General features: G+C 36.4%; 1 protein-coding gene across 4 annotated transcripts in view; it reads left to right on the top strand.

The window, feature by feature from the left end:
- Positions 1-3,390: 3,390 nt before the first annotated feature.
- trrap (transformation/transcription domain-associated protein) overlaps positions 3,391-11,103 on the top strand; it is a 112,649-nt gene continuing 104,936 nt past the window's right edge. For all 4 annotated transcript variants that reach the window (XM_073827660.1, XM_073827659.1, XM_073827661.1 and 1 more), the window contains exons 1-12: positions 3,391-3,490; positions 3,583-3,632; positions 3,713-3,823; positions 4,224-4,328; positions 4,893-4,976; positions 5,075-5,131; positions 5,235-5,360; positions 7,032-7,109; positions 8,992-9,080; positions 9,206-9,302; positions 9,417-9,555; positions 9,927-10,005. In XM_073827660.1, coding sequence (XP_073683761.1) covers positions 3,391-3,490; positions 3,583-3,632; positions 3,713-3,823; positions 4,224-4,328; positions 4,893-4,976; positions 5,075-5,131; positions 5,235-5,360; positions 7,032-7,109; positions 8,992-9,080; positions 9,206-9,302; positions 9,417-9,555; positions 9,927-10,005 — 1,115 coding nt within the window. The remainder of the gene's footprint in view (positions 3,491-3,582; positions 3,633-3,712; positions 3,824-4,223; positions 4,329-4,892; positions 4,977-5,074; positions 5,132-5,234; positions 5,361-7,031; positions 7,110-8,991; positions 9,081-9,205; positions 9,303-9,416; positions 9,556-9,926; positions 10,006-11,103) is intronic.

Here is an 11,103-nt window from a genome sequence, read left to right as displayed (position 1 = left end):
GCGTCACTACTTATCATGACTTCAATTTTTAATAATATAGTGCTGTCAAATCAATTAATCGCAAATAATCGCATCTAAAATAAAAGTTTGTTATTTATATATATGTATATTACATAATATATGTGTGTGTACTGTGTATATTTATATTGTGTAACCTATATATTCAAGAAATACAGGGGTTGGACAATGAAACTGAAACACCTGGATTTAGACCACAGTTAGTTTGGTGTTGGGCCTCCTTTTGTGGCCAATAGAGCATTTCGTCTTTGGAATGACAAATAGGCCTACAAGTCTTGCACAGTAGCCAAAGGCATTTTGAGCCATTCTCCACTTGCAGATCAGGGGTCAGGTCACTACATGATACTGGTGTAGGAAAATGTTATCTGACTCGCTCCTCCAATACACCCCAAAGTGGCACAATAATATTCAGATCTGGTGACTATGCAGGCCATGGGAGATGTCCAACTTCACTTTCATGTTCATCAAACCACTCTGTCACCTGTCTTGCTGTGTGTACTGGTGCATTATCATCCTGATACATGGCACCACCTTCAGAGTACAATATCTGAACCATTGGGTGCCAATAGTCAACCTTCACACCTGTTCTTACTGGTGGAATGTGCAATCATTGAAGATTGGCCACCAGGCTGCAAAAATATAGCCATGAAACCTCCAACATTATATTGGCCAGTGTTTCAGTTTCATTGTCCAACCCCTGTATTTCCATGTGTATATGTGTGTGTGTGTGTGTGTGTGTGTGTGTGTGTGTGTGTATATATATATTTAAGTTTATATTTCTAAATTCTGGCTATATTCTCCCGATTCTGAGATTATATCTCACAATTCTGATAGGAAAAATAAACTTGCCGTTCTCTTTTGAGTTTATATCCCACAATTTTGACTTTTTACCCTCAGAATGGACAAACTCGCTATTGTTGAGTTAAATTGAGATATTAAGTCTGAAATATGAGATATAAACTTGCGTTTGCAAGAAGAAAATTCTGAATTGTGAGATAAAATTTGTTAATGTAAAATGTTATAGGTTTAAACAGTATTTCATGCTGTAACTGTATGGCTAATATAATGTGTCCCCTATGAACTGCATATGTAAATATTATGTAGACCTATTGTTTAAATCAAAGTAATCATAGCAGGTTTCACTTATAGTCTGTCTGTTTAAGCGCATGTGTTTAGCTTCAAATGGTGTTTTTGAAGACAGTATTCTATGACAGTATTCCAATTCTGGCATCCAAAAGCAGAACAATACATTTGATCTCTTATTCCCTGGATTTTTCCGATTTCTCTCCACTTGTTACCAGTGTTTTAACTGTGACGTCTACTCCAAAATGCTGTCTATGCAGGGTCAGAAAGCTATCATATTTAATCAAAAATATCTTCATTTGAGCTTTGAAAATAAATGAAGGTCTTACCGGTTTGGAACGACATGAGAGTGACAAGAATTTTGATTTTTGGGAGAACTATCCCTTTAAGAACAGTTTTCAAAATCAAAACACAATTTCAAACATGCTAAATTGAGATGAAGAACAAAATAAAGATGTAGCATACATCGTGTGTTTTGCAGATGTCACATTTGTTTGATATTTCGTTGTCTCCTCCACGATTTTGTTTTAGGTTTTTATGTGGGGATTTATACACCTTGTTAAGAATCCTTCTTTTGTATCACCTTTTAATAAAACTCCCCCAAGTGGTCACATATGCACTTGCATGTTATTTGTCATTTAATGTATTTATTTAGCATCCTTATTATTATCACCTCAATCATTATGGATCCAATAAAAAGCGCACATCAGTGCATTTAATTTATAAAGCATTTCAGTGTCATTTATGCAATAGTATTCCTTATAAACCTGATTAAACATAAAAGTGTCGATGAAAATGTATATATAAACAAATTTAATATTATAAATAGCACTGAATCGATTATTTAATATGCAGTATACTAAGGTACAATAAAGTTACATTAAACGCTTTATATCCCAGCTAAAATAAAAACTGAAAAGACCATCGTTTTCGATGGTCTTCGCACGCCTGCGCTCTCTCAGTATCCGTCCGCGTGGAACTATATTGCTGTCTAAATTTAAAAATCACCGCTTAGGACACAACTCGGGAAGCCAATTTCAATTGAGAAAGACTAGTATAAAAGCATAAAATTAGCATGTTGCAGTTTACAATATATAACAATCAGCACTGTTTGCAAACAAAACAACGGCGGATTGTTTTTAACCCTTCCACTGAATTTCATACGGTGTAGCGGAAGTTCATTTACAACTCCTTCCGTTCCCCTTGCTGGTAAGTTGGTGCTGTTTTTTGGGAGTGATTTTGTAATGTATATGCATTATGAGTGCAGAAGTTCCGTATTAGCTTTTATGTGAAAAACAACCGGCGTAGATATTTGCACTAATTGAGGTAAAAAGTGCATAGCTTGAGTTTTGCATTTAAATAAAGACATGGTGTGGGTTAGCAGCCGGCTAGCCAGTTAGCGACAGCAGGCTCTTTCTTCTGTAAATGGCCTGGTGTGCTGCTAGTATACTGAATGTTGTTATAAACACAAGTGAATTATTTATTTTTAAAAGCACAAATTCTTTGTGTAAATAGCAGCTTTGCAATAGAGGGGTTCATTTAGGTTTTAATATTAGCAATTGGATTGAGCGTATGATATCATGTCAGTGAGCGTGACTGCAGTAGGCGTGTTGTTGCAGTTTGGCGCGCCCACCGCTTCCCTAAACTAGAGGTGAACTTATGTGTGTTTTATGCAGGCTAGTTTATAAGTCTTTGTCGTGGATGAGTGTTGAATTACTTGTTATTATTCTTATTGTCTGCAACTGATATTTGATGAAAATGCAATGGCAAGTCACGTTTATTTACATAGCGCGTTATAGAATACTGAACGCTTCAGAGCAGCCTTACAGCAGAGGAAGAAAACATTGTTGCAAATTTTTCAGTTATACATAAATTCAGTTATAGTTAGTTTCAGTTATAAAGTAGACAATATAGTGTTGTTATTTAGCTCTTAATATGTTTATATTTTTGAATCAGTCATGTTGTTGTGTAAACAATGTGTTTGCTCACAAAGGCAAATGGCAATAATGTTTTGTATGTTTGTGTTTATATAGTATTTTGTCATTTAATATCATGTAAATACCCTGGTGATACTGTCAATTTGGTAGTAAGTCAGTACCAGTGTATCTATTGAAATACCATAACAGAACTATAGTATCGTGACTGTACTTGTTTGTGCAAGGCTGCACACACTAATATTCAAGTTCGCCTTGTTTACTTTCCTCACAGACCACATGAATTTCTACTGAGACGAGCGCAGACACTAGTCTGCCCATATTCAGCGGAATCCTGTCTGTCCCGGCCGCCACCATGTCTTTTGTGCCCACCCCAAGCCCCACGGTGGTGGACCAGACCACCCTTATGAAGAAATACCTGCAGTTTGTGGCGGCGCTCACTGACAACAACACACGTGAGTGTGTTCAATAAAACGAAAAAGTTACATTGTTATTTGAAATCATTGTCTCTGCTTACCGCTGTGTTTCTGTTTTGTCTCAACATCAGCGGATGAGACCAAATTGAAAATGATGCAGGAAGTCAGTGAGAATTTTGAGGTGAGTCCTTATATTTTGCTTATAAAAAGCTTTGAATGAAAGATGCTTCCTTATTAATTTATGTTAATCCGACTCCACAGAATGTCACATCCTCGCCACAGTATTCCACGTTCTTGGAGCACATCATCCCGCGCTTCCTAACGTTTCTGCAGGATGGAGAAGTGCAGTTCCTTCAAGAGAAACCAACGCAGGTGTGCTTTTTTACCGCAAATCAAAGCATATGTGATCCGGTAATGCAGAACCAGTCATAAGGGTCAAGATACTAAATAAATAAGCTTTCCATTAATGCATGGTTTGTTAGGATAGGACAATAATTTGGCTGAGATACAGCTATTTGAAAAATCGGGAAACTAAATATTGCGAAAATATCTTCATGGAACATGATCTTTACTTAATATCCTAATGATTTTTGCCATAAAAGGAAAAAAAAAAGATAATTTTGACCCATACAATCAGTGTATATTTGGCTATTGCTACGAATATACCCATGCTACTTAAGGCTGGTTTTGTGGTCCAGGGTCACATTGTCTTTATGGAGGCCTCATTCATCACATCTGAGTTAACACAAGGTGTCTTTGACTCTTTTTATAGCAATTAAGGAAACTTGTCCTGGAGATCATCCACCGAATCCCAACTAATGAACATCTGCGGCCTCATGCCAAGAACATCCTTTCTGTCATGTTCCGCTTCCTCGAGGTCAGATTTCTTTACTTGAATGCCAAGTTATTTTAATTTAAAGAGCCTATAAAATAGCTGTAGAATTTTCATTTTATGCAATTTTGTACAAATGTTTGTGTATGTTACTACATGCAAGAGGGACAGAGCAGAGACACAATGATGAGAGCGATGTACTTTAGTCCAGAGAATGGTACTGTGTGTAAGATTTTGTGTGTGTGTGTGTGTGTGTGTGTGTGTGTGTGTGTGTGTGTGTGTGTGTGTGTGTGTGTGTGTGTGTGTGTGTGTGTGTGTGTGTGTGTGTGTGTGTGTGTGTGTGTGTGTGTGAACTGTAAAGTACCAATGAGCCTGGGCGCTGAAAGTAAAACTGATAAGATCTGAGTGTCCAAATGCTGACATGTGTGAATTCTGGACAACATAAGCAAACAAATAAACAGAAAAACAGTAATATATCATAACAGGAATAAATTACACTTAAAATTACTTGAAAATAGAAAACAGTTCAGCAGGTATGTTAAATATTATTTATTTTGCATATGTAATAATCATAATGCATGGTTCTTGTTTCTGTGTTTTATCATTTAGATTGAAAGTGAAGAGAATGTGCTCATTTGTTTACGCATCATCATTGAACTGCATAAACAGTTTCGCCCGCCAATCTCTCAAGAGGTAAGATGCTGCCCTCTGGCACTCTGTGATGTTTACTAGCATTTACATTTTCTGTGTTTCACTCAATGTTATTAACATCGTCTTGCCAATTCTTACAGATTCATCATTTCTTGGACTTTGTGAAACAAATTTACAAAGAACTCCCAAAAGTAGTGGTAAGGTGTATTAACAATAAATAGATTTATGGATTGAAAATATTTGTTATTGTCATCGTTTTTTTTTTTTTCCTCCCCCTGAACCTCTGTCTCTTTCTGTCAGGCGAGGTACTTTGAGAATCCTCAGGTTATAGCAGAAAACACAGTGCCTTCTCCAGAAATGGTGGGCATGATCACCTCAGTATTGGTGAAGACCGCACCGGAGCGTGAGGACAGCGAGACCCGGACGGTCAGTACAAACTGCAGCACCCCTGCACAAAATCCTCATAACCTGAATAGTTTTGACAAATGTGATCAGCAGAAACACAATGATGAGAGCGATGTGCTTTAGTCCAGAGAAGGGTACTGTGTGTAAGATTGTGTGTCTGTATGTGTGTGTTTGTGTGTGAGTGAACTGTGAAGTACCAAGAAGCCTGGACGCTGAAAGTAAAACTGATAAGATCTGAGTGTCCAAATGCTGATCTGTGTGTCTTAATGAACAAAACATAACAAAATTCTAGTAGTAGTAGTAGCGTAATGTTATTATGGTATAAATAATTGATTTTGTTGAAGAATTGGTTCACTCCAGAATACAACATTTCCTGATAATTTACTCACCCTCATGTCATCCAAGATGTTCAAGTCTTTCTTTCTTCAGCTGAAAAGAAATTAGGGTTTTTGAGAAAAACATTCCAGGGTTATTCTGCATATAGTGGACTTCAATGGGAGCCAATGGGTTGAACGTCCAAATAGCAGTTTCAATGCTGCTTCAAAGGGCTCTACATGATCCCAGCCAAGGAAGAAATGTCTTATATAGCGAAAAGATTGATAATTTTCTTAAAAATATATATAATTTTTGACCACAAATGTTGGAAATGTCATGCATGATTAGCTCTTCGTCTGTGTACATTGCTTCCAAAATTTTAGGGTAGGGTGGAAAAACTGCATTTTATTTACTCCTCCAACTTCAAAATCATCTGATGTTGTTTTAACTTTTTTTGACTTTTGTTTTACTTTCTTTACACGTACGCTTTGTAAACATTGGGTCGGTACTTCCTTTCCAACATGAGGATTAGCATTTGTGGTTAAAAAGTATATACATTTTTTATTTTTAGAAAATGACCTATCGTTTCACTAGATAAGACTCTTATTCCTTGGCTGGGATAGTGTAGAGCTCTTTGAAGCTGCATTAAAACTGCAATTTGGACGTTCAACCCACTATATAGAGAAAAATCCTGGAATGTTTTCTTTAAAAACCTTAATTTCTTTTCAACTGAAGAAAGAAAGACATGAGCATCTTGGATGACATGGGGTGAGTAAATTATAAAGGAAATTATTATTCTGAATATTAACTAATCCTTTAATACATCCATGTATTGTGTGATCTGGTCACGGGTGATCAGCCTATATTGCTAAAGCAGAAAAATAAGAATTTGTTTTCCATTTTATGGTTATTTGGATGTTTTTTTTCTTAACTTGCTCATAAATGTCAAAACCCTATATTTGTGCAGTGGTTTTTCACTGTTGTCTTGAATGCATCAAGATGGTTAGAGTTTTCAGAATGAATACATTGCTATCTCATGCATTTGTGACCACTGCAATATGTGCATTCAGTCACAAAACGTTTTTGAATCTTGATGTATTTTGTGCTGACCCCTTGTGATCAGATCAGCTGACACAAATGTGTAAATAGGGACTGTTTACCTTCTGAGGATTATCCAATGCAAATAACATTTACTTTATGTAAACACTAGAGGGCATCAAATTCCTGCTTATGCTTATTCTTGCTAAAGAGCTGCTGAAATGCAGTTGCTTATATTTTTTAAAAAGCAAATCCATATGTGTATTAAAAAAGCAAGTTTTATGGTGACAACTTCTTCAATCTCTCAGTGGCCTCATCCATCTCCTCTTTGTCCTCCAGCATACCATAATCCCCCGGGGATCGCTGTCACTCAAAGTGTTGGCAGAGCTGCCCATCATTGTCGTCCTCATGTATCAGGTGAGAGCTCATAAAAACACTCATTCGGTATTGACTTTATGCCAGCTATCCTCTTTTTAAAAGGACATGTCCTTTATTTAGACATTTGGCTCGTTTGTAAAAGGTGCCGTCCATCATCTGAAACCCAATACTTTATAGCTAAATCTATTGTTTTTACAAACCTGCCACACTTGACAAAAGTATAGTTGTGATTGGATGTTTTTGCCTTTGTCATTATGAGCTTTAATTGTAAAGAAAATCAGTTTTGATGTTTTAAATCAGAAAATGGGAAGCTACGATCAATCAAAACACAGCTTTTGTTTTACTTTCTCTGCATGTTATCATTATACATTTGACCAGCAGGTGTATTTCTTTTTTTCTGCTTAAAATGTAGCACCCACTAATATCACAGATTTTGCTTTCAGAAATATGCCATAAAAAAACTTTACATATTTGTAATGTCTTAAATCTTGGGTAGGTTACTTTGGAAATATAATTGGTTACAGATCACAAGTTACTCAATTTAAAATATAATAAGTAGTGTAACTATTGAAATTACTTTATTAAAATAATCCAACTGATTACATTTAATTACTTTTTGTTTACTTTTCTAAATTTGTAAGAAGTTTGTACCAGGCAGGGTTAACCTTACAGTAGTACTGAACACAGATTACTGTCAGACTGTCAAAATCCTTCATCACTTGAATTAAGAATATAATAATTTAATTTTAAAGTACAGCCACCACATAATCAGACTTTAGCATTTTATTTTACTTTGAGATTCAATACAGATTTAAAATCATAACAAGAAATAGGAAATATTTATACAACCAGTATTTAGATATAGCCCGCTTTGTAATTGTTAACTATAATTTATTTACACATTTTTTTTTTGTCTCAGTAACTGTTACAGTTACGTGTATTGTTTTTAAAATCTTAAATGTATTGGTTTAATTTGCTTTTAAAGGAACACTTCACTTTTTTTGGAAATAGGCTCATTCTCCAACTCCCCCGAGTTAATAAGTTGAGTTTTACCGTTATGAAATCCATTCAGCTGTTTCCTGTTCTGGCGATATCACTTTTAGCATAGCTCATTGAATCCTATGAGACCAATAGCATCGCGTTCAAAAATGACCAAGGAGTTTTGATATTTGTCCTATTTAAAATTTGACTCTTCTGTAGTTATATTGTGTACTAATACCGGCGGAAAAATGTAAAGCTGCGATTTTCTAGGCCGATAAGATTAGGAACTACACTCCCATTCTGGCGTAATAGTCAAGGAAGTTTGCTGCCGTAACATGGCCGAAGCAGGCGCAGTTATATCACACATGTGCAAATGCTAACCTAGCTTGGAACTAATTTCAGGCGCTGCATGATATTACTCCGCCTGCTGCGTCCATATTACGGCAGCAAACTTCCTTGACTATTACGCCGGAATGGGAGTGTAGTTCCTAATCTTATCGACCTAGAAAATTGCAGCTTTACAATTTCCGCCGGTATTAGTACACGATATAACTACAGAAGAGTCAAGTTTTAAATAGGACAAATACCGAAACTCATTGGTTATTTTTGAACGCGATGCTATATTGGTCTCATAGGATTCAATGATCTACGCTAAGCTATGCTAAAAGTGATATCGCCAGAACAGGAAAACGGCTGAACGGATTTCAAAACGGTAAAACTCAACTTATTAGCTCAGGGGGGGAGTTGGAGAATGAGCCTATTTCCAAAAAAAGTGGAGTGTTCCTTTAAGTCAGATTCTAAAATTCTGTTTTAAATGCATGAATCGTATAAATGGTGTAAAATTTGATGCAACAAACTTTCACGCTGAGGTCTACTTTCTGTCTGCCTCCCTGTTGTTATTTGATGCACTAATTGCTTTTCTGTGTGGTATTTTTCCTAGCTGTACAAACTGAACATTCACAATGTGGTGTCGGAGTTCGTGCCTCTTATCATGAACACCATCATGCTGCAGGTGTCTCCTCAGGCTCGGTAAGTGACCTCTCACGTCTTGTTGAGCGGGTGGTGTTACATCACCGCTAATGCACAGAAATGTTCATGGATGCAATTTCACACAGTGACATTTTAAAGCTTTTCCTGGTTTCTGTCCGTGACAGGCAACACAAGCTGTTCAACAAGGAGCTTTATGCAGATTTTATCGCTGCTCAGATCAAGACCTTGTCATTCCTCGCTTACATTATCCGGATCTACCAGGTAAAGTGACATCGCAAAAACATAGCTCGACCACCTGTTAATTAAACTTTTCTAAACTTCCTTTAACGCTCAAGCACTGACTAATGTGGCAATGTGAAATTGTTTGTGTGTCAGGACTTGGTTGGGAAGTACTCCCAGCAGATGGTGAAGGGGATGTTGCAGCTGCTGTCTAACTGCCCCCCTGAGACGGCTCACCTGCGGAAAGAGCTGCTGATCGCTGCCAAGCACATCCTCACCACAGATCTACGCAGCCGTGAGTCATCCACCGCTAAACACTTTGCAGATTGTTGGCAGATATTCCCAAATAAGATATGCAAAGCATTCAGTATTGTAGGAGCGCTCGCATCTGGTGTTAATTACACCGCTGAGCTTCACGGGGTACCGCTTTGATATGTAACGGCTGCATTCTCTTTGAGCTTCACCCCTCAATCAATAGCATTTGCGAGAGGAATCTGATACACTCTTCTAAATCATTAATCCTGTAGAGAAGGTTAAATGAATCGATGAGAAACTCTGACTGTTGAGATCTGGCATTGATGTATCTCATGGTTCATGGGCCCTTGAGCTGTTTCGGTGGGCTTCAGAGCCTGCAGTGGCATCTGATAAAGTCTGTTTGTGTTGCAGAATTCATTCCATGCATGGACAAGCTTTTCGATGAGTCAATACTCATTGGCTCAGGATACACTGCCAGAGAGACGCTAAGGTAAGAATGCAGATTAACCCCCTATAAACCAATATTATGTTTCGAGTATTAGCAGGCTGTGCAATTTGGCACACATTTAACCTTCAAAGCCTAGTAAGTTGCCTATGTAGGCGGTATCGGAAGGCATTGTAAATCCAAGTGTCTTTAAAAAAAAAAAAAAATCAGCACATGGCTTGGTTTGGCAAAATTCTAAGGTAGGATGCATGCTGTGACAGTCTCAGAATGCATTTTGACAAGCAAGTTGAAAAAAGGATGTTGGCAAACAATATGCTTTTTAGTTTTTTTATGAATTAACATTTAAACCACTTACAACATAAAACCAAACACACAAAGCTCAGAACTTCCAACAATATAAGGATACTTGCACTGAGAAAAGAAAGAGGTAATAATACATTTATAAAGCTAAATGTATAAGACTGGCTGATACCTTAAATATTACAATTATATTATCAAGATATACACTGCTGTTCAAAAGTTTGGGGTCAGTACATTTTTATTCTTCTTTTGGAAGAAATTCATGCTTTTATTCAGCAAGGATGTGATAAAAGTGATGGCAAAGACTATTTTAAAAAAAAAATTATATTTTATATAAATGCTGTTCTTCCTAACTTTATTCATCAAAGAATCCTGAACAAAAAAAAGTATCACCGGACGGTTTCTAAAATATTTGGCAGCACAACTGTTGCCAAAATAGATAATTCTAGTAATAAATCAGCATATTAGAATGATTTCTGAAGGATCATATGACACTTAAGACTGGAGGAAATGCTGATGAAAATTCAGCTTTGCATCACATGAATAAATTATATTTTAAAGTATATTAAAATAGAAACCATTATTTTATATTGTAATAACATTTTGCAATATTACTGTTTTTTCTGTATTTTTGAGCAAATAAATGCAGCCTTAAAGAGCATAAGAGACTTCTTCAAAAAACATTACAAGTTACTGATCCCAAACTTCTCATCGCCAGTGTAGAGTTTAGACATTTTGACAATGGTATGGCAAAGCAATGTGTTGATTATAAATAAACATACAATTTATTTATTATTGAAATATATGAATTGTAATATTAGAGATGTTTATTGACATTATTAG

This window comes from Garra rufa, chromosome 22 (assembly GCF_049309525.1).
Source record: "Garra rufa chromosome 22, GarRuf1.0, whole genome shotgun sequence".
Classification (NCBI taxonomy): domain Eukaryota; kingdom Metazoa; phylum Chordata; class Actinopteri; order Cypriniformes; family Cyprinidae; genus Garra; species Garra rufa.
Note: the sequence above shows the minus strand (reverse complement) of the source record. Positions and strands in the feature narration are given on the sequence as shown.